Below are 24,258 nucleotides of genomic sequence, written 5' to 3'. Positions count from 1 at the left end.
AAGTATATGATGAAAACTATAAAATGCCACAGAAAAAAATTAAAGACAACATAAATAAGTAGAAAAACATCCTGTGTTCATGGATTAAAAGACTTAATACTGTTATAATGTCAATACTACCCAAAGCCATCTACAAAAGTCAATGTAATCCCTATCAAAACCCCAATGACGTATTTTATAGAAAGAGAAAAATCCATGCTAACCTTCATATGGAATCTCAAGGGACCCTGAACAGCCAAAACAATCTTGGAAAAGTTAGATGTCTCACACTTCCTAATTTCAAAACTTACTACAAAGCTACAGTAATCCAAACAGTATGGTACTGGCATAAAGACAGACACATAGATAGATTGAACTGTGAAGACATTATGCTAAGTGAAATAAACCAGTCACAAAAAGACAGGTTCTGTATGATTCTTACAGTAGTTATCAAAAGTAGTCAAATTCATAGAAAGTAGAAGAGCAGTTGTCAGGGTGGGGGAAGGGGTCATTGAGGAGTTGCTGTTTTAATGAGTATAGAGTTTCAGTTTTAGCAAGATGAAAAAACTGTGAAGATCTGTTGTACAACAGTGTAGATATACTTAAACTACTGAACTGTATATAGAGATGGTCTCTGACAATGATAATCTGACTTATAATTTTTGACTTTACTATTGGTTTACTGGGGTATAAAATTTTTAGACTTGTGATGTTTTTGACTTTTGATGGGTTTACCTGGTTGCAGCCCCTTTGTAAACCAAGGAACGTCTGTACTAAAAAAAATGGTTAAGATGGTAAATTTTATGTTATGTGGTTTTACCAATACTAGAGGAAAAAAAAAGGAAAGCCAGAAATAAATCCCTGAATATATGTCAAATGATTGTTGACAAGGATGCCAAGACCATTCAATGAGGAAAGGATAGTCTTTTTAACAAATGGTTCTGGAACAACTAGATATCCACATGTAAAGGAATGAAGTCAGATCCCTTATATAATATAACTGGATTATAGACCTAAACTCTAAAATTTAGTACTAAATTTAGAGCTAAAACTCTAAAATTACAAGGAGCCAGGCACAGTGGCTCATGTCTGTAATCCTGGCACTCTGGTAGGCCAAGGTGGGAAGATCACTTGAGCCCAGGAGTTCGAGACCAGCCTGGGCAGGATAGCAAGACCCTGTGTTTAAAAAAAAAAAAAAAAAAAAAATTTTAGGCCGGGCGCGGTGGCTCAAGCCTGTAATCCCAGCACTTTGGGAGGCCGAGGCGGGTGGATCACGAGGTCAAGAGATCGAGACCATCCTGGTCAACATGGTGAAACCCCGTCTCTACTAATACAAAAAAAAAAAATTAGCTGGGCACGGTGGCGCGTGTCTGTAATCCCAGCTACTCAGGAGGCTGAGGCAGGAGAATTGCCTGAACCCAGGAGGCGGAGGTTGCGGTGAGCCGAGATCGCGCCATTGCACTCCAGCCTGGGTATCAAGAGCGAAACTCCGTCTCAAAAAAAAAAAAAAAAAAAAAAAAAAAAAAAAAAATTTTAAATTAGCCTGCCTGGCATGGTAGTGTATACCTGTAGTCCCAGCAATACTCAGGAGGCTGAGGTAGGAGGACTGCTTGAGCCTAAGAGTTTTATGCTGGAGTGAGTTACGTTTGTGCCACTGCATTCCAGCCTGGGTGACAGGCTAAGACACTGCTTAAAAAAAAAAAAAAAAATCACAGAGGAAAGGCTTCATGACATTGGATAACTTGGCGATAATTTCTTGACTATGACACTAAAAGTACAAACAACAAAAACATAAATTAAAAGAAAAATAATAAAAAGAAAAAACATCAATTAAACTTCATCAAAATTAAAACTTTTCTGCATCAAAGGACACTGTCAAGAGACTGGAAAGGCAGCCCACAGAATGGAAGAAAATACTTGCAAATCATGTATCTGTGATATGGTTTGGATCTGTGTCCCCAACGAATCTCATGTCAAGCTGTAATCCCCAGTGCTGCAGATGGGGCCTGATGGGAGGTGACTGGATCATGGGAATGGAGTTCTCATGATTGGTTTAGGACCATCCCCTTGGTGCTATTCTCAGGATAGTGAGTGAGTGAGTTATCATGAAATCTGGTTGTTTAAAAGTGTGAAGCCCCTCCCCCAACTCTCTTGGTCTTGCCCCTGCCATGTAAGACACCTGCTCCTGCTCTGTCTGCCACCAAGAGTAAAGCCCTCTGAGGCCTCCTCAGAAGCAGATGCTGCCATGCTCTCTGTACAGCCTGTGGAACCATCAGCTAATTAAATCTCTCTACTTTATAAATTACCCAGCCTCAGGTATTTCTTTATAGGAATGCAAGAATACAATCTAGTAAGGGCTTAATATCCAGAATATGTAAAGAACTTCTACAACTCAACGACAAAAAAACCTCAAACTACCCAATTAAAAAAATGGGAAAGTACTTGAATAGACATTCTCCAAAATATATGAATGGCCAACTAGCATATAAAAAGCTGCTCAGCCAGGTGCAGTGGCCCATGCCTTTAATTCCAGCACTTTGGGAAGCCTAGGCAGGTGAATCACTTTGAGGTCAGCCTGGCTAACATGGTGAAACAGTCTCTACTAAAAATACAAAAATTAGCCAGTACACCTGTAATCCTGGCTATTCAGGTGGCTGAGGCACGAGAATTGCTGGAGGTTGTAGTGAGTCAAAATGGCACCACTGCATTCCAGCCTGAGTGACAGAATCAGACACTGTCTCAAAAAAAGAGAATAACTTTTTTTCCTTAATTAAAAGAAATTTATGGCCAGGCACGGTGGCTGATGTCTGTAATCCCAGCACTTTTGGAGGCCGAGGCGGGAGGATCACCTGAGGTCAGGAGTTAGAGCTAAACCTGGTCTCTATTAAAAATACAAAAATTAGCCAGCTGCAGTGGCACATGCCTGTAATCCCAGGTACTCAGAAGGCTGAGGCAGAAGAATTGGTTGAACCCGGGAGGTGGAGGTGGTGATGAGTGGAGATAGCACCATTGGACTCCAACCTAGGCAATGAGAGCGAAACTCTGTCTCAAAAAATAAAAATAAAAAGGAATTTATATAAAATTAGTTTTCTAATATAAACAACAAAAAAAGAAAAGCTGTTCCACATCACTAATCATTAGGGAAGTGCAAGTCAAAACCACAATGAGCTACCACTTTACATCCATTAGGATGGCTTTTATCAAAAACAAACAAAAATAACATGTGTTGTTGAGGATGTGGAGAAATTGGAACCTTGTGCACTGCTAAGAATGTAAAATGGTTGCAGCCTCTGTGGAAAACAATATAGCAGTTTCTCAAAAATCAAATATAGAATTACCATAAGATCCAGTAATTCCACTTCTGGGTATACAGACATTCCTTATGATGAAGTTATGTCCTGATAAACCATTGTAAGCTGAAAATGTCATTAAGTCAAAAATGCATTTAATATACTTAGCCTATCAAATGGCATAGCTTAGTCTAATCTATCTTACATGTTCAGAACACGTACACTAGCATACTGCTGAACAAAATTATCTAATACAAAGCTTATAATAAACTGTTGAATTTCTCATGTAATTTATTAAATACTGTATTGAAAATGAAAAACAGAATGGTTGTATAGCTACTTGAAGTATGGCTTCCACTGAATGCATACGGCTTATGGTTTCTGCATCATTGGGAAATCAAAAAAATTATATATTGAACCATCATAAGTTGGGTACCAACTGCATACCCAAAATAATTGAAAGCAGGGACTCAGATACTTGTACACCTGCATTCACAGCAGCATTACTTAAAACCAAGAGGTTGAAGCAACCCAAATGACCACTGACAGATAAACAGATAAACAAAATGTGATACATAAGTAGAATATTATTTAGTCTTAAGGAAACTCTGACATATGCTATAACATGTGACACATGCTACAACATGAATTAACCTTGAGGATATTATACTAAGTGAAATAAGCCCAGGGATGAATGACAATTACATAATTTTACTTATATAAGGTACCTAGGGGAGTCAAATTCAGAGACACAGAAAGAATGGTGGTTGCTAGGCTGGGAGCAGTGGCTCATGCCTGTAATCCCAGCACCTTGGTAGGCTGAGGTGGGTGGATAATAAGGTCAAGAGCTTGAGACCATCCAGGCCAACATGGTGAAACCTTGCCTTTACTAAAAATAACAAAATTAGCTGGATGTGGTGGCGCGCACCTGTAGGCCCAGCTACTTGGGAGGCTGAGGTAGAAGAATCCTATGAACCCAGGAGGTAGAGGTTGCAGTGAGCCGAGACTGTGCCACTACACTCCAGCCTGGCACCAGAGTGGGACTCCATCTTAGAAGAAAAAAGAATGGTGGTTGCCAAAGGCTAGGGGGAATGAGGGGGATTGGTAGTTGGTGCTACATGGGTACAGTTTCAGTCTGGGAAGAAGAAAAAGTTCTAGAAATGGATGGTGATGATGGTTACAGAACAACGTGACCAACACTTAATGCCAAAGAACTTCACACTTTAAAATGGTAAATTTTATATTTTGCCACAATTAAAAAAAAAAACCCTCACTACCCTGGCCTCCAAAAAAGACAGTATCTAAGCCTGATAAATCAAGACTTAGAAATAGTGGGGTAAGGACATTTTTTAAAGCATGAAGTTAAATACCAGAAAAAAAATCAAAGTTAGAGGAGACTTGGTAATCAAGGGTAAGAGTGGTTCAGAAACCTGCTGATTTCTGCTTCAAACCTAACATTGTATTGGTTAACTTTTAAATGTATGTATATGTACTACTTTGACAAGAAAATGAAAATTTAGGCCAGGTATGGTGGCTTATGCCTATAATCCCAGCACTTTGGGAGGCCAAGGTGGGCGGATCACGAGGTCAGGAGTTTAAGACCAGCCTGGCCAATAAGGTGAAACCCTGTCTCTACTAAAAGTACAAAAAATTAGCTGGGCGTGGTGGCACATGCCTGTAGTCTCAGCTACTCGGGAGGCTAAGGCAGGAAAATTTAAACATCCAGTTAGAGGGCAGGATTAATCAAATTTAGTCCTAGAGAGTTAAGCGTTCCAGGACACTGAACCTGACTTTACTTTCTCCCCCTTGAGGATGTGGCCTTGCTAACATTGCATTTTGTCCAAGAACTGGGAGAGCTCTATGTTTTTAAACATTCTCTTACATGGAAATGTTAGTTTAAGTTTTCTGCAATGATGATGTAAATCCTGATGATAAAAAGAGTAATAGGGTCATAAGAATTTGGCTATTTTCTCAGCTGTGGCAGGACCTTATTTGATGGCTGAGAGTCCCTTAGATAGCCCAGGGATCAGGGAAAAGATTTGTAAAGCCACCTCACTTCTATTGCATAAACATACATGCAACTTACAGTTTAGGTGTATGAGTGATTTCTTTCTGCCAATCAGTAAGCACTCAAAATACCTCAGGCAAGTTAACTCCTAAATTTCTCCTGACTCAAAATATCTTATGAAGTTTAAAAAGTATCTTTATTTAGACAACAAAGAAACACACAGTATGTGTATCTATATGTCTGCTTTAAATTTCCAGTTACAGAGGAAAATCTTAAATGCTTAAAAAATTCTGAAGCCCCTTTAGAAAATTTCATTCCTTTAATATAAGAAAAGCAAAATTAATTCCAGTGTTAGACATGATTCAAGCTCTCACTGCTTTGGTTACCAGTTACCATCTGCCATCTCATCTCTCCCATTCTCAGCTATTTTTTTTTTTTTAAATAAACCATATTGTTTTTAAAATCAAGTTTCAGTCATTTCATTGTTAATGGACATTTGGCTGACATTCCCACCAGCAATGTATGAGGTTTCCAATTTTCCCACTTCCTTGCCAATGTTTACTATCTGATTTTTATATTCTACCCATTCTAGTGGATGTGACATAGTATATCACTGTGGTTTTGAATGAAAATTAATGGAACAGAAAACAGAAAAATAGAGAAAATAAATTAAACCAAAAAGCTGGTTTGTTGAAAAAAAAAAAATCACTAAGTTGACAAACCTTTAGCTGATTGACCAAGAAAAAGAGGGCAGACTCAAATTACTAGAATCACAAACGAAAGAGGAAAAATTACCACTGACTTACAGAAAAGGATTATAAAAGAATGCCAGAAGAACTGTACACCAACAAATTAGATAACTTAAATGAAATAAAGTCCCAAAAAGACAAATTACTGAAACTGACTCAAGAATAAATGGACAATATGAACAGACCCGTAACAAGTAAAGACTGAATTAGTAATCCAAAAATTACCTGAAAAGGCCAGGCCCAGATGGCTTCTCTGCTACTTCTACCACATTTTAATAGAAAAGTTAATACCAACTCTTCACAAACAATTCCAAAACAACAGAGAGGTTACACTGCTTGCAAGTGGCAGGGCCAGGATTTAAATCTAGGCAATCAGGCTCCAAAGTCTACACTATTGACCACTATATTAAACTGTCTCTCTGAATAACTAAATTTGAGTACATTATAGGACATCAAATTGTTATTTTGTATCACCCAACTTTTGCAGTTTATCTTGGTATTTGCCACTTAGGCAGTCTACGGAGAAAAAGGCTGAACGAGGCATCTACTATAAAAAATATCATTTACATAATCCACATGTTGCTGTTATTTCGTGAAGCAAAAAAGCATGGCACTTACTAAAGCTTGTTTCTAGAAAAACTTGTTTTAGAGATAGGGTCTCTAAAACAAGGTCTGTCATCCAGGCTGGAGTGCAATGGTATGATCATAGTTCACTGACTGTAGCCTTGAACTCCTGGGATCAAGTGATCCTCCAACCTCAGCCTCCACAGTAGCTGAGACCACAGGCAGGCAACACCATATCCAGCTAAATTTTTTAATTGTTTAATAGAGACAAGGATTTAATCTCCAATTTGTCTGATCTCATGGCTCACAATCTCACTTGATAGAGTCTCTTTCTACCAAGATTCTGTCTTTCCCATTCATCCCTCTACTGTAGCCCATCTCAGGCTTATGCCCTTAGAGAGCTCTGGGAGAGCAAAAGCCCTGTCCCATTACCCACCAGCATATCCTCCCTGGCCTATGGGAAGCGAACAGGTATGCTCCTTAATTATGTACTCAATTGCTCACTGAGTAAACAATTATCCAAAACTGTTTATTATCTCTAAATTTGGATACTTTATCCCCACCCCATTACTGCTTAGCATTAAAATGATGAACTGTAGGCCCTCTTACTCATTTAGCTAATCAAATATCATATATAGTTATTATATGCAGCTTAAAATTACTAAGCCCAAAAATTCAAAGGACACAAATACATACTTATTCCTTAAAATAACAGCAAGGGGGCAGGTGTGGTGGCTCATGCCTGTAATCCCAGCACTTTGGTCACCTGAGGTCAGGAGTTCAAGACCAGCCTGGTCAACAAGGTGAAACCCCGTCTATACTAAAAATACGAAAAATTAGCCAGGCATGGTGGTGCACGCCTGTAATCCCAGCTACTAAGGAGGCTGAGGCATAGAGTCGCTTGAACCTGGGAGGCAGAGGTTGCAGTGAGCTGAGATCATGCCATTGCACTCCAACCTGGGCAACAAGAGTGAAACTCCTTCTCAAAAACAAACAAGCTAAAAAAACAGCAAGGAAATCTAGAAAATATTTTAAATAGATTGTTTTTACATTCAAAATTGAGACTGCCTTTCATTATTCTGAGTCCCTAAAAATACTTTTTTTTTTTTTTGCCATGGAAAACAACAGTTGAAATAAGTTAATATATGAAATTCCACTACCTGAAGGAAATAAGGTATTTGGCAGAAAATTTTAGCTAGAAAACTTTTCGAATGCATACAAAGAACTTATATTAGCCTGTATTAATCTCTTTCCTAAAGAAAAAGTGATGTTGCTTGATGACTTGTGCTATAGAAAGATAAAGAATTAATGATGGCCTCTAAGGGCAGCAATCCATATAGTAGTCTCCAAATCAGCCTCAAATGGAAACACAGATATCTGAAAAATTAGTAATTATTTTCAAGGTAATTATTCCTATCACAAAATAAAGCAACAAATAACTACGGGAGCCCTCAAATAATATTGTTTTGTTATAATGTTTGTTGATGAGGAAAAAAAGTGATTCCAGGCCAGGGCTGCTGTATGTTCTCCCCATGTCTGCATGGGTTCTCTGAGGTACTCCAGCTTCGCCCACCACATGCCAAGGATGTGCATGTGGGGTGACTTGTTGTGTCTAAATTATCCCAGTCTGAGTAAGTGGGGGTATGTGTGTGAGTATACCCTATGATGGGATGGTGTCCTGGCCAGGAGTGTTTCTGCCTTGTGGCCTGAGCTTCCAGGACAGGATCTAGCCACCTATCACCCTGAACTGGAATAAGTGGGTTAGGAAATGAGTGAATGAATATAAATTATTGTAAAATAAAAATTCGTAAAGTCCACAGTAATCATACAAATGCACAACAATAAACTATGCATTAAGAAATCATTCAGTGAGCCTGCCATACTTGTGATTGACTGCATACAGGTAGGAGGAACTCCTAACAACTTTTGCTTTGCAAACAATTATTACTTAATATAGCCCACCACACTATGACTGCCGTCACTCACTGATTCACCAAAAATTACACAAATAATTTTCTTGTTTTTATAGTCTTTAATCTTAAATATACGTAGAGCTCACATTTATTTCAATATTTAATACTGCAGGCGTTCTGTATCTTTATTTAGAAATGTGGTGATTTTTTTTTGACTAGAAATATGCCATATGAACTTAATGCTTATTTATATCAATTAGCCTATGGTAAAACTGGTTTTGTTATATGTGGTTTTACCTAAAGTTGGTTTCCAAGAATCCACCGATGATGTTAAATGATGACTTGTTGTACAAACATATAATCCCAATGCTTCTATAACTCTGATAGTCCATTCAAAAATACAATATTAAAATATTTGTGAAATCTATCTTCTTTCATTTTCAGTTACTATTAACCATTATTTGCTGGGTGGGAAGGGGAGGTAGGTAACTAGTTATATTGTTGCCTTTAAGTTAATGGTTGATCTAAAAATCTGAAAAATCTGCTCATTATTTTTATTGGTTTAAACTGGCATATGTATACTTAGTTTTTGTTTTAAAAAAATCCTCTCTTTGAATGCAAATTTGTGTCTTTGCCCTAGAAATATGAGCATTATTGAAAAAATGTGAATCTCAACCTTTTGGCTCCTGGTTGCAGTAGGACTCATGGTTAATTGGAAGAGATCTGGAAGCGAACAGACCTGGGTCAGCATCTTGTCCTGCTACAGTGTGCCTCTGGCTAATTACTTATTCTTTGCTACTTGGTTTCCTTACCTACAAAATGGGAATATTGACAGTACCAACTTTAGAAAGTTACTGTGAGGATTAAAGCCTTTGCATAGGGCCTGGTACAGAGTGAATGCTTAAAGTATGCTATTAGTGATGATAGTTTTATAATAACTCCATTATCATGCCTCGAGATTGCTAAAGGGAACAATCCATGACTCATTCACCTCCATACATCTCAGCACTTAGTTGGATCCCTGGTGCATGGTAAATTGTCAACGACTGCTGAATGCACATAATCAGACTTTCTACTATTCCACAGTATTAACAAAGAATCAAGTGTATGAGAAATTAAGACAGAGCCTTGGAGTTAAAACTATACCCACAAGGTTCAGTAAGAATCAGATTCTACTAGTTTTTGGTTCAAGGTAAACTTTCAAGTCACCTTAATTAAATCCAGATAGGCCACCCTACTTATGCAAAAAAAAAAAAAAAAAAGGTTACAAATAAATGTTCTTGTCATTTTTTTCTTCTGTAACAGCACACTAGGACATATCACATGCTGACCTCCCTGGGATTGTTTTGAAAAAATTGAGCACACTAATTTTTTTTTTCCTTTTAAAAGTGAGGGTGCCAGCTACTGTGCTAGCTAGCCCCTATCACTCACCTCAGCCACCTGCTGGGTCCCCACTCTGTGCTGAACCAGCCCCTCCATATTTGTAGCCATGGTGAAGCAAGATCATTAGAGAACCTGTTTGGAAAGATGTAGCAACTTCTATCAGGTGGGGAAAAACCAGGCTACTTGAAAAATATTAGTAATCAAAATTCATCTTTGGTACTGTCTTGTGTGGACTTTGCCCTCTATATAAAGCAGGCAGACCTAGCAGGCTAGACATATCTGTATATGCTGCACCAGCTCCTTCAGTTACAGGTACCAAAACTAATTTGTAGAAACATTTCAATTTAGAAACTTCCACTGGCAAATATAAACAAAGATGAATTTGGAAATTTAATTATCAGGTCTCCTGGGTTGTAACAGCTTGGTTTACCTCTCAGGGAGGTGGGAATCACACCTCTTTGGATAGCTCCCTTGTCACAGTATGCTGAAGAAGAAGGTAGCTATCTGAGAAAGCTGTGCGATCAACTTTAGATAAAGCCTTGACTGTCATCAACCACACCTCTTTTACTAGTGGCAAAGTGAGAAGCAACACCCTGTTTGGTGCTAACAAACCTCATCCATAGGTTGAAAAGCAAATACTATCACTAACAAAGCAAGAAGCAAGGAGACTGCATTACTAGAGTGTGCTAACAAAATATGGTACCCATATATATATTAAGTCCTCATTAAATTACAAAACCAGATAATTCAGCTTTTTACTATTAGCAAAAATAGATTTGATTTCATTATTTGTAAAAATGGAGAAAGATCATCTAAAGATCAAAGAGTGTGCTAGTCTCCTGGGTCAGGATTATTTGAGTACCAGCACTGCTGCAGAAGCAGACTCCTGGTCTCTTCTGGTCATGAAACAGCTCTCCTGAATACTTCCTAAGCCCTTTCAAAGGCTCTACCACAAAGAATTCAGGATAATCTGGACCCAATTCCTGAACAATTCACTATTGACTGTACAGGTCCCATGGTCCACAGAACAAAGCTCAAATCTATTTTCAGGACTTACATATAAAAACTATATCGTACTGAGTGTGCAATACACATGAACACAGTTCATTTGCCTGCCCTCCCTCAATCACAAAGTGGATTATCTTGCAATGCAATTTTACCAAATACTTTTCTGCAATTCCTATCTAAAGTATTATAATCACTGATCTCTATGAAGCTTTTTAACTCTCTGGTAACTTTCTATATCATTCTGTTTATTATTAGATAGCCACCTCTATTATGATAATTCTAATTCACATATTTTATTGCCAAAATGCTAAGAGAAAGAAACAGGAGGATGAAGCTGTTACTGACAAACATAAAAGACCTGGCTCCTACCTTCAAGGAGTCAAAATCCTGTGACAGTAGGTATTGCACCAACTGCTACAATGACACCAGACCACCAGTGTCAGTGATTCATTTTCACAAAATATGATTAAGTCTGAAACTGAGGAGGTAATGTTTATTCTTTTAACAGGTGGTAAAAACTTAACTTTTGTTTCCAGAAGAAAAAAACACAAAGAAATATGTTGGTCTTTTTCTCTTGCTACAATTTGATTACAACTAATGGAGATGGAAGGAAAAAGCATCTTTAAAAGTACCAGAAAAGTCAACTGACTTGTTAAAAACACAATTATTGCATGTGAAAGTCAAGAGTTCCAGTCTTTCTCAAAACAGAAGACAGGAATTTTCTAAGAAATAGATAGCTAGTAAGTACTATACATTAAAAACTAAAATCTAAACATGTGGCTGCAACTAATACTTTTTATCACTTTTAGATGTTAACAGAATTTCTCTTGTTATTAACCATAGTTCAATGCAAGAAATATATGAATTTGAATTATTAGAGAAATATTGTTAGGAAAGTATTATTGAATAGTATAAAAACAACAGGGTACGAGAAAGTCGTATCTTTTCTATTGGGTTCCCTAAAAGAGGTGGCTTGATCCATCAAATTTTGAGTCCAAGTGGATTTTATAGATGACAAACTGATTTAATGGAGGCCTAGTACAGAAACTTTCTGTAATAATTCACTTTAACACTAAATTTGCAGATCAATCAACTTCAGGCAGAGCTTGGGATCCTAAGATAAATCTAACAATGAGTGACTATAGATATTAAGTCACAAAGAAGCAGCAGTAAATATATTTAAGTTTAGAAAAGCTAAGTATTCTTGATATTAATCCTTTGTTGATAAGTTATATGGGTTCTTCCACTCTGTGGTTCATCTGTTTATTTTTGTTTGTTTGTTTTTGAGATGGTGTTTCACTCTTGTTGCCTAGGCTGGAGTGCAATCAGGCTACCTCAGCTCACTGCAACCTCCGCCTCCCAGGTTCAAGTGATTCTCCTGCCTCTGCCCGCCTTGGCCTCCCAAACTGCTGGGATTACAGGCGTAAGCCATCAAACCCGGCTCATCTGTTTACTTTCTTTAAGGTGTTTGTTGATGAACAGAAGTCTTTAAATTTAGTAAGGTTAAATTCATCCACATTTTCTTTTATAGTTTGTACTTTAATTTACGAAAATTGTGTCCTATCCCAGGATTGTAAATAAAATTGTATGTATTTTCTTAGAAATGTTTAAGAGTTTTGCCCCTCATATTTAAGTCCTCAATCCATCTGCAAATTGATTCTTGAATCTGATAAGAAGTAAGGATCCAACTAGTTTTTTTCCCATGTAGACAATCCATTTTCCATTTTCTGTTTGAGAAATAGTTCTGGAAAATGGATTATCTACATGGGGAAAATCTATCCTTTTTGCCATTGATCTGTAATGCAATCTCTGCCATATCCCTCTTTTTCCTATGTACGTGGATATAACTATAGGTTCTCTATTCTATTCCACTATTGTTCTCTTTGTCTCGCTCTCTTTTTTTTTACTGCAGTGTTAGCGTAAGTCTTGCTATGTGATAGGACGAGTGCCCCCCACCTTTTTCTCCCACACCAACTTCCTGGATCATCTTAAACGCCTCTCTTTATACACTTGAATTGAGCAGCAACCTTTCTTTATACACTTGAATTCTTAAAATTCTTGATCTCACTGTTGATTTTCTGCCTTCAAAGCATCATCAGGCATCATCAACAGCAGTTTTGGAAGCTGCTAAAAATGAACAAGGAGGAATGTGCACCTTCTGGAAAAACAAGCAGAGACAAAAAATGAGACTAAGAGTAAGAGAGAAATTGAAAGAGAAACTATGTTAAAGCAAGTGCTTTCAATAAAGATTTAAATCCAGTTAGAGGAGGTGAGAAGTAGTTTCAAAAAATATTTTCTATTACTTTTGAAAATAAGTCACAAACCATATCCTATTCTCATATATAAAAAAGGAAGATAGAGGCTTTTTCTTCCAGGATATCGCAATGTAAAAAGTAAAACAAAATCTTCAAGTGATGTCAGGAAGTGGGGCAGGGTGAACATTTAACTAAAATGCACCCAGAAAAAAAAGGCAACATCAGGGGATAAGACTCTCACCTGAGAGCTTCTCTCACTGCTACCGCAGCCATAGGCGGTCCTAGAGACAGAAAGATCACACAGTGAGAAGGAAGGTCAAACATCTTTAGAAAAGTACTACCAGGCAATGGTTATCAATTAGGAGATGTCCCTCTAGAATAAGAGGCTCCAAGTACCAGTGAGTTGTGGCTATATGTAGTTTGAAAAACTATCTTCACTAGCACAATATAATTTTTTAATTTAAATCTGAAAAAAAAATCCTACTGTTTTGATACTACAAAGTACAGAAATAAAGCTTTTAAAAACAACTTTCTTGGCTGGTGGAGCCAAGCATAACACTAACAGCAGTAACTAACACTAAGTGGTTACTATACACAAGATATTGTATTAATAAGCACTGTGAACGGAACACTAAACTTGCTCTTGGTATAGAAACTTGAGTCTTAAAGGCTAGTACTTGAACTATTCAGCTTATTAACCTTGCCTCCCACCCCCACATTAATGTTTAGAGGAAAGAACCTGATTAGCTACCAAAAGAGCTATAAAACTGAGTACATTAAGTAAAAAAAAAAAAAAAAAAAAAGTGCTACAGAAGACCTTCCTCTGGTGATTTTACTAATCAAGTCCAACCCCTCCATCAATTCTTATTAAGTAACTGCTAGGAACTAGGCAATGAACTGATGGCTGAGAATTAATAACAACAAAGAGGAAGAGGAGAATAAACAGTCCTTGTCCTTAAGGAATTTATGAAGGAAACAGACCGAAGTATCTATGTAAAGTAAATGCTACGCGTGTCCCAGGGAAGCAGCATTTCTCTCTGTCTGTGAGAACCAATGAAAACATTACAGAAGAGGAATTATTTAAAGTAGGTCTTCAAGGAAGAATGGAAATTCAGCCAAGAAAGACAGGTGGATGAGGAGAGAGTTCTAAGCAGAGAGGACAGCTCATACAAAACTGGCAAGTATGAGGAAGAATGGCATATTTGAGCAATGGCAGGCAATGTGGTGTGGAATTTTTTTTTTTTTTTTTTTTTTTTTTTTTGAGACGGAGTTTCGCTCGTTACCCAGGCTGGAGTGCAATGGTGCGATCTCGGCTCAGCGCAACCTCCGCCTCCTGGAATCAAGAAGATTGCCTCAACCTCCCGAGTAGCTGGGACTACAGGCGCGCGCCACCATGCCCAGTTAATTTTTTTGTATTTTTAGTAGAGATGGGGTTTCACCATGTTGACTAGGATGGTCTCGATCTCTTGACGTCGTGATCCACCCGCCTCGGCCTCCGAAAGTGCTGGGATTATAGGCGTGAGCCACCGCGCCCAGCCTGTGGTGTGGAATTATTACAGAGACCGGGGAAAAAAGGGAGGCTGACACTGTACACAATGGAGAATTATCAGGAGTTTGGTAGAAAAATGATGCATTCATATCTGGAGCTTAAAAAAAAAAATTTAGACTGCAGCGTGGAAATGATAGGAAAGACAGAAACTGTAGATGGGAAGCCAGTTAGGAAGTGTGAACAACAGTAAAGTCTACAGATGAAGGCAGATTCTTAAAGTAGTGTGTTTTTCCTGGATAGCACACAAATGACAACAGGGCACAGTATATAAAAACTGTTTCATATCCAGCCTGGACAACATTGTGAGACCTCATTAAAGAAATAAAAAATTGTAATACAGACCACAGAAAGATGGAAGTAAATAATAATTGGTTGGCCTCATGTGACAGGTTTTACGAGAAATTCTTTCAAATCCAAGTAGATCAATACCACCCCATCAACAACAAAGAAGCAGAGAACACAACAATGACTTTCAACTAGCTCTTCTAGGCTCACAAAATGATAGCTAACTAAACCTTGCAACCAGAATTTCTTTGGCGAAGTAGGGCGAAGACTTCACTGCAGTGAAAAGCTGGGCTCTGAAAACACCTGAATCTCCAGTTTCAGATAACAATGAACAAGTCCTGGGACAAGGAGGTTCTGCCTTCACTAACAGGAATGAGTGAGCCTGCGTTTCCCTCCACAATCAACTGATTCGTATCATCCATATTTGTTACATGGCTTATAATTATATAACATGCAAAGTATCTACTGTCTTGATATTTCTTTACTAAACAACTATATCGGGTTCTAAGGCTCAGGCACTAAGTTGATCTCTGATACTGAGCATATGAGGTTATTGTGAAGATTACATCTTAAATGTGTACTCACTGTGCTTGGGACATAGTAGAAATGCAATATATGGTAGCTATTACTGGTAAAAGGTGATGCTGTCACTTTTGCTTTCTCCAAGAAATTTGAAAGTAACTCAAACTGTAAAATGTGTATTATGATTAGGAATAGGTCTCTCATTTTCACATAAGGCTCACATGAGATTTAACTATATACACATGGAAGTATTAAAACACATACACAGCTGGGCACGGTGGCTCATGCCTGTAATCCCAGCACTCTAGTCAGGAGTTCGAGATCAGCGTGGACAACATGGTGAAACCCCGTCTCTACTAAAAATACAAAATTAGCTGGGCATGGTGGCAGGTGCCTGTAATTCCAGCTACTTAGGAGGCTGAGACTGGAAAACTGCTTGAACCCAGGAGGAAGAGGTTGCAATGAGCTGAGATTGAGCCATTTGCACTCCAGCCTGGGCAACAAGAGTGAAACTCCATCTCAAAAAATTTAATTAAAAATTTAAAAATGAAAAATAAAATAAACTCATGCACAAAGCATTTGCAATTCACCCTGTTAAACTGTACAACTGGGCAAAATGAAGGGCTAAATTAGAATAAAATCTTACAAATATTTTAAAATCAACCAATGCCTAATAACTACTTGCAAAATACTACTGGGCATAGAACTCTTAATAGGTACAAGGTATTTAGTATAAGTTTAATTATTCTGATTGTCAGAAGTCTGTTCATATTCATGGGAAAATAAAAACAGAAGGATTTAGATAGCCTGAGAGAGGATAAAAAATAATACACAGCTTGAAACTTGTAATCATAGATCAAGACTTGAAAGCAGAAAATGAAATTCAAGTGGCAGGTTTAGTGTAATACAAATGTGCAACAACAGTAAAGATACTCACTGATATGCCTCTAAGATCAAGTTTAGGTATACTTCCTGTCAACGGAAAGCCAGCTATTATTTAGACTCAAAGTTTACTTAGCTTTGGGGTCAGGTAATTTCTTGTCCATTGTGCCCCTCCATAGGAAAGGTGTTTCTTCCATATTCAAAGTCTAGACTATCAAAAAGGGCATATGTACATGCTGGGAGTGGCAAGGTCAGGTGAGTGACTAGTAGGAAAGAAAAGTGGCTTTCACCTAAATGGAGTTCCTATGTATTAACAGTACCAGGGCAGTGCTACAATTTTCTGTGTGGATACTTCCCCTAAAAAAGCCACTGTATACTGTGGATGATTTTTTTGTCATCTTACCAAGAGCCCAGGTATAAGGGTGATGTGGACTTTCTTCATATCTATTAGTGCAAGCCAGGGTAGATGGATTAAAAAAAGCAGGATAAATTCTCTGGACATCCATGATGTGCTTTAAATCAAACTAGGCATGATTTAATTCTTAGCATACTTTCTGAGTATGTAGTATTAGCTCCACCAATGCAAATGGAAAAACCTGAGACTCAGCAGTTACAACTCATGCAGCTAGTAAGTGATTAAGTTAGAATTCCAAATCAGGACTCTTTGACTCTAAAATCCCAATATTCCCTCTAGATGACAGCGCCCTTGAAAATAATTTCCCAGAAAAAAAGGAAGTCAAGGAAGAATGGAAAAAAAAGTGACAGAAAAAATTAAGGGAACAAACTGCTTACATCAATAAGCTAGATCATTTAATAATATACACAACCACTAATTCCTAATATGTGAGTTATGTTTCAGTATTGCTAACAGAAACTTCTAAGGCTGCTCCACCCAGGTAGAACCATGGCAGTTTTAGAACTCTGAACACATACTTCCCTTAAAACGTAACCTAAACAATCATCACATTAATTAAAATAGTGAAAATAATTTTACTATCTTAAGTAAAATTTTTTACTTAACAGCAACATGCAAATACAAAAGAGCACAAATCAGCCAGGTGCAATGGCTCCCACCTGTAATCCTAGCACTTTGGGAGGCCAAAGTGAGTGGAATGCCTCAGCTCAGGAGTTCGAGACCAGCCTGGGCAACATGGTGAAACCCTGTCTCTACTAAAATACAAACAATTTGCTGGGCATGATGGCACATGCCTGTAGTCTCAGCTACTCAAGAAGCTGAGGGACAAGAATCTTTTGAACCTGGGAGGCGGAGATTGCAGTGAACCAAGATCGCACCACTGCACTCTGGCCTGGGTGGCAGAGGGAGATTCCATCTCAAAAAAAAAAAGGCACTAATCATAAATGAACAGTTTGATGAATTTTCACTAACTGAACACACAGAATACACATATAAGTGCCATTCAGATCAGAAAACAGGACATTACCAGTACCCCCAAAAGTCCCTCTCACAGCCCTCCCATAGTCATTAACTTTTCTTCCGTCTCCTGACGTTTATACTATTGGTATTACTTTACAATACTATTGCACTGTTTATAATACACTTTTTGGTGTGCCTGGCTTTTTTTGCCCAACATTATTTTTATAATAACCATGAGTAGTGAATCCATTTTCATTGTTGTGTAGTAATCTAATGTATGACTATGCCCAATTTATTTCTCCATGCTATAGCTGATGGACACTTAGATTGTTTCTAGTTTGGAGCCCTTATGATTAGTGCTCCTCTGAGCATTTTTTTTTTAAATCCTGGCGAAACAATTACATCTGATCCTATGAACATTTTTACACACGCCTTTTGATGCACTGCTATCTTTTCTTTGAAAATTTTAGTTTTTAAAAAATAACTGTTTAACTTCTTTTATCGGTTTTTAATTTTTACTTTCATAAGAAAGTACATTGTTTACTTATTTAGAAAAGAGATATATTACAAATTTAAATTTTATTTAAAAAATCTGTATTATATTAAATAAGTCAACAACACATTCTAATTATTAGCCTTTCCAGTTAAGAGCTAATATATACTTTGTGACATCTGCTTTTAGTCTTGGTAAAGCAATCAATTAAAAGATGATTTTTCAATAATTCCAGGGCTAGTCATCTTATCAACCTAATAAAAAGATGTATTATTACAGACACCATAGTGGGGGGACAGGTGACAAGAACGAGGGTGGTACAAATGACATTTCCAAAGTGTTACAAATAATAGCTAATCAGATTCACTGTACAACACCACTGGGGGAAATGCAGCATGAAGCCTGCTAGTATTGTGCAACTTCTCAAGAGCCATCCAGCCTCGGTTGTTTATCTTTCCTTTTAAGAAACATGGGTGGACAGTCAGGTAGGAAACTTTTTTCTCCTGCATAGCTTTTATTAATATACGAACAACAAAGGTAAAGTGCCTCCCTGTAAAACAGGAAGACTTCAAAGCTTGAGTCTAGCCCCACTAGTCTCTCATTTTTCCTCTTCACTTTTCAGTAGCAGTCACCCCACTTTCCAGGCCCCAAGACCTTTTCTCACACCTCTCACTAACCCAAACAAGGGGAAACATCCTTTTACACTTGGACTCTTAGAATGAAATGCCTCTCCATCTATATGTTAACATTTCAGGAATTAAAATCTTTGGGGTTAATAATTATGGAACAGAAAATTTCATCTCCTATTAAAGGACTTCAGGCCTCTTATTACAGTGGAGGAGGTACTTTCTATTGACCCTAAAAATCACGCTTTGCCCCTGAGGCTGACTTTCATCATTACAGGCCACCTGGAGTCTAAGGGTAACTCAGAAAGAACAGTCAAGTGTCTGAGCTAGCCTATTCCCTTTCTGTCCTAACAATTCACCTCCCATCCCTCTATTCTAAGACTTCCAGGTACCAGGGGTCTGCATCTGCATTTATTGCCCCCTTAACAAATACCTATGCCAATGCACTGATCTGGGCTTTCATCCCTCTACTCACTCCCCCTCCTCCTCATTGTGAGCTGTGCTAGTTGAGCTGTTGTTCCTGGGCGGTTCTCCTTTTGGTATAGAGCTCCTGCTGCTTTACTCTCTAGCACTCAGGACCTGAAGTGAGCATGAGGAGTAGGCCTGCTATCTGGGGTAGCAGTAGTGGGATCTGGGGAAAAGAATGGCAGGATGGGAGAGAATGACAGAGAATCTCAGCCTCTGGCATGTTAGGTTGAAGGCAAGCAAACCTCCAACAAATAAGGAAGAACGTTATCTTTTACAACGTGTGTCAGGGGCACAAATGTATCTAATAGGGTAAAGATGATGATCACACAGGGCAGAAAAAAGGCAGTATCATTTAAGGCCCTCATAGTTAACAATAAAGTAAAAAGTGGTAAACAAAAATCCGGCAGGGGATTCTTGTATCAAGTATGAAGCTGAACTTGAGGTCTAAGACCACGTCCAATTCTGAGATTCTAGGATTCCTTCACAGACTCCCCGTGTGATATTTATTAAGGTGATACTTGTATAGGAGATGCTTTGGGACTAAAGGAGCATATGGCTCATAGGTAAGAGAACTCAACAATAAAAATCCCAATGGAAGGCCCTCAATATGTGGAGACACTCAGGCAACTGACACAGGAGGCCAGTGGCTCAGTGCCATGGCTGAAAACAGAGCTGCTCCACAAAGACTCACCTACCTTGTTCTCAAAGTCATTCAGACAACAAGTGTCCTCTACTTCTGGCCCCTATCTCAACGCTGGCTACCACCTCTCTGTTTGACAAATGGGGAATTATACGCCTCAGAGAATCTACAAACTTCAGGTTCTGAAGACAGGTCTTTCTGCCTTCATATCCCAAGCTCTTTGTCACTGCACTGCCCTGCCACATGACTCCTTGGAGACAGATGCTAAAACTTCCCAGCCAACTTCATAAAGTGAGAAGGTTATTACACATAGAGATTTTCTTCTATAAAGGAATGATCATGAAAACAAAACTTCAAGGTCACTGTGAATACAGCTACTGAAAGCAATAAATGAGTAACTTAATGGTGTAAGAAAATATATAGCTGTTTTACTAAACTATCAGTTCTTTGGTTATGCTGAGTAATTAGCTCAATGAATCAGGTGTTGAATTGAACAAGTGATACCAGAAATCCTTGAGCAAGACAGAAAAAAAAAAATCCAAAAATAAACTATTGTTATTTTTAAAATACCCTAACGGTATCTTATTTTAAAAGTTTTACAATATAAAATAAGTCAATACAAATGTTCTCTTTACCACACTTTGGAGTAGAAACTTGACATATACTTTACAAAATTTGCTTTTAGCTTTGGTAAAGCAATTAAAAGATGATTTTCAATAATTTCATTAAATGAATAAATTTATCTCTGGAAGGATAAATATCCCAAAGTAATGGCTACAGAGACTTTCAACTCCCAGCTCCCCTGTGAACCCACTGGAGGTTTCTTCCTTGTTCTCCAATTCCCTGTGATAGTGAAACAAAAATCAGAATATTTGATTTCAAGAAAATCATGTTAGTTTGGTGCTTTGTTTCTTCAGTTAAATAACATAAGGATGTCTGGGCTATTTATTTCTTCACATATGAACTTACTTTCATGTAATTAAATTTGTAATTAAATCATAAAAAGATCAATATAGTGGGAAAAATGATTGAAACAGGTCATTTTATCCAATATTTATGTCTCAAGGCAGTGGCATACCTGACAGAAATCACTTCCTAAATACAACCAAATACGTTAACAGGCTTTTTATTGCTGGCAGTGTTATCTGAATTGCCAAAAAGGCTCACATAAAAGGTATCCATCAATGCACAGCAACTTAGTTATCAGTGACATTGTAAATTATCAACAATTCATTCAACAAATAGTGCCAGGCACTCTTCTAAGTGCAGGGCAAGTAATGGTGAACAAAATGTATTCCTGCTTTCCTGGCTTACAGTGTGGTAAGGACAGACATTAATCAAATAATCACATAATGGAGTGTGTAATTACAAAGCGAAATAAAGGTTATAAAGAAAAGAAACACAATAAAAAGAATCTGATCTAGATTGGCAATGGGAATTAGGGAGGACTTCCCTGAAGAAGTGATGCTTAAGCCAATATCTGAGGTAGGGTGGGGGGGACGTAGGGGTAGGGGACAGACATTTGAATATATCAGGCTCAGGGAACAGCCTGTGAAAGGGCGTAGGGTGGGAAGGTAAGCTACACTGGTCAAGGAAGTTGAAGGTAGGCCAGTGTGTCCAGAGCACAGGGAGTTAGGGGTACACAGATAAGAAAATAATGAAAAGCCTTGGAAAGGTTTTTAAACATAAAGCAGGAAAAGAGCCTCTGCCATTACGTAGGTTCTAGCGGAGCATGAACAACATACTGCCTGTAAAAGAGTTTTGTAAATCATAAAGCACCTTATACTTTGGTTAGTACTATTTAGTTCCACTATTTTATTTTCTAAACGTTTGTCCTGGACGCCAAGTAACTAGTTGAAAGCATAGAGCCAAAAACTAGAATCTCAGAACATCAATCTATTGTTTTTGCCCCTACACCACACTGCCTAAAAATTTCATTGTTTCTATCACTCAACTAGTCCAATGTCTATACCAGTACTTCATAATGACAATAACTCTAATTATTTATAGAGTATTTACTCTATGTCAGGCACTTTGCTAAGCTCTATTATTTACATTAACTCATTTAATCTTGAGTTCTAGAAGGAAGGTTCTATTATTGTCCAGACGAGGTTAGTGAGGCTAGGAAAGGTAACTTACACAAAATTACACTGCTAGTAAAAGTTGGGAGTTGCCAATCACAACACTGAAACATTTTGTCTGTGTATGGATGTGTATAAATAGCTCTTTAGCTCCAGAGAGAAAGAAAAACAGAGAGAGAGAGAGAGAGAGAGAGAGTGAGTGTGTGTGTGTGTAGAACTTGTACATAGAGAATTATATTCAACTTCAGCCTGGGCGATAGAGCGAGACCCTGGTCTGACACACAAAAAAATCACGTTCACATGTTTGAGCACCAGTGTCTTAGTCATTTTTGTATTCTCAGCCTAGCACACAGTGCCTGGAGTATTTGTGGCATATTCAGGAAATATTGATGAATTCGAGATGTATATAAGAGGCTGACAAAGGATTTGAATCTGGAAGTAAAGTGAGTTTCCGAGGCCCTCCTCCCAAGTCATGTATTCACCAGCAATTTGTATGAAGGCAGTATTTTCCTCGACTTTATTATTACATTGAAGACTTGTTCCTCACTACCCTTGCTATATTTCACAGCCTTTGGCCTGGAGTGGGATAATGGACAATTAACTAGTTCCAACCAACTCTCCAGCCACAAGTAGCTAGTTCTCAATCACATCAAATGCTCTTCCTCAGGGGCCCTTAAACAGGCTGTCCTGTCTGGAATGCCATTCCTTCCTTGGGTTCCCCTGTTCAAACATCACTTCCTCAGAGAGGCCACTATGATCATTCCATCTAAATTACTGCCTGAGGTCTTCTTCAGCAGGTCATTTGGTTTCTTTCCTTTCACAGAACTTACCACTCTCTGGAATTATTTCTTTGTCTATTCACCCCCCAGCCCCCAACTCTAGTGAGGGCAGGGGTCTCGTCCGGCTGGTTCTCCAGATATATCCCTAGTGCCTAAAACTAAGTAAACATGTATTCAGTGAAAGAATGAGAAGAGAATCCCCCCCGAATTGTGCTCTCTCAGGCCCTTAATATCCTTAAGCTTGCCTCTCCTTGTGGCTATAATCCCATTTTTAACAGTAACACCATTTTCAAGTGACTTTGAGGCTAGCAAAGTAGACTTGACTCCATTTTCTGAGTAGAGTCCCAAAAACAATGCTGAAAAGGGAGGTCCAGCCTGGCGAGAATGCCTATGCTCCCCATTTTACAACAGATAAAATTGAGCCTCATTTGGGGATTCCCTATGGCCGCTCCGAAATAACGAGCAGGAGCCCTGAAACGGGTCTGTCCGCGTTCCGAAAACCTCTTCTCTCGAGACCTCATCGTGTACTCGAAATGCATCACCTTTAATACTATTGTTCCTTAGTACTCATCCTGGATGCTTTCCAGGCAGAGGGAAGCCGCCCACCCCAGGGCCCAGGACCGGGCGCCGGCCTCTCCACCCGGCCGCGCCCCTTGTGCCCCGCCCCCGGCCCCGCCCCCGGCGACCCGGCCCCACTCCGCACCCCGGCCTCTACTCCCGCCCCGCCAGGGCTCCCGCGCCCCACAGGGACCGCCCTCTTCTGCCTCACCCAATCAACAAAGCTTATGGGGGCGGTGCCACAAGACCCGACCCTCCTCTTCGGACGCCAATTGGTCGGCCCACCCGTCGCTCACGAGGTGGTGCCTCGCACCCGCCTTCCTCCTTTCCCTTCACCCTCCCCTTCAGAAAAAACGGCGGTTGGGCCGCGGCGGCCGCCAAAGGCGGACTAGAAGCAGAGGGGCAAAGAGCCCAAGAGAGAGGGAACAAGGCACTGCAGGAGGGCAGAGGAGGATAAAAAGGAAGGGAGCCCGCCCAGCCCGAGCCATCTCCGTCGAGAACAAAATGGCGGCGCTGGCGGAGGGCCAACTGTGAGGCGGGGCCGCGGCCATTCCCCCTCCGCCCCCACCCTTGCGCCGGCCCGGCCGGTCAGGGGGAACCCGCTCACTTCGTCCGGCCGCGGGCGGGGAGGGGAGGGGAGCGGCCCGGCCCACTATGCAAAGCGCCGGGCGCCGCCGCCGCCGCCCCGTGGCAAAGGTAAAGGGGTCGGGTTCAGCCGCCGCTGCGGCGCCTCCATGTCCGCGCGCCAGGCCCGCCCCCTCCGCCGCCGGCCCGAGCCAGCCCGACCCTCTTTCAATTTTACCTTAGGGTTTGGCGCCAAAGCGGCCTCGAAGCGGGTCCCGTGTCTGCGG

At 39.4% G+C, this 24,258-nt stretch overlaps 1 protein-coding gene across 3 annotated transcripts in view; it reads right to left on the bottom strand.

The window, feature by feature from the left end:
* Window positions 1-24,258, bottom strand: part of NR2C2 (nuclear receptor subfamily 2 group C member 2) — a 91,253-nt gene extending 66,995 nt beyond the window's left edge. For 2 of the 3 annotated variants that reach the window (XM_012472678.2, XM_012472697.2), the window contains exon 1: window positions 9,935-10,018. In XM_012472678.2, the coding sequence (XP_012328101.1) occupies window positions 9,935-9,994 (60 nt within the window). In that variant the 5' untranslated portion in view covers window positions 9,995-10,018. Of the gene's footprint in view, window positions 1-9,934; window positions 10,019-24,209 lie in introns of those variants that run through there. The other variant, XM_021675780.2, reaches the window with a different exon arrangement.

The sequence above is a fragment of the Aotus nancymaae genome, unplaced genomic scaffold, assembly GCF_030222135.1.
Source record: "Aotus nancymaae isolate 86718 unplaced genomic scaffold, 86718_ANA_hifiasm-v0.15.2.pri h1tg000046l, whole genome shotgun sequence".
Taxonomy (NCBI): Eukaryota; Metazoa; Chordata; class Mammalia; order Primates; family Aotidae; genus Aotus; species Aotus nancymaae.
The sequence above is the reverse complement of the archived record's forward strand: the minus strand, read 5'-3'. Positions and strand labels throughout refer to the sequence as shown.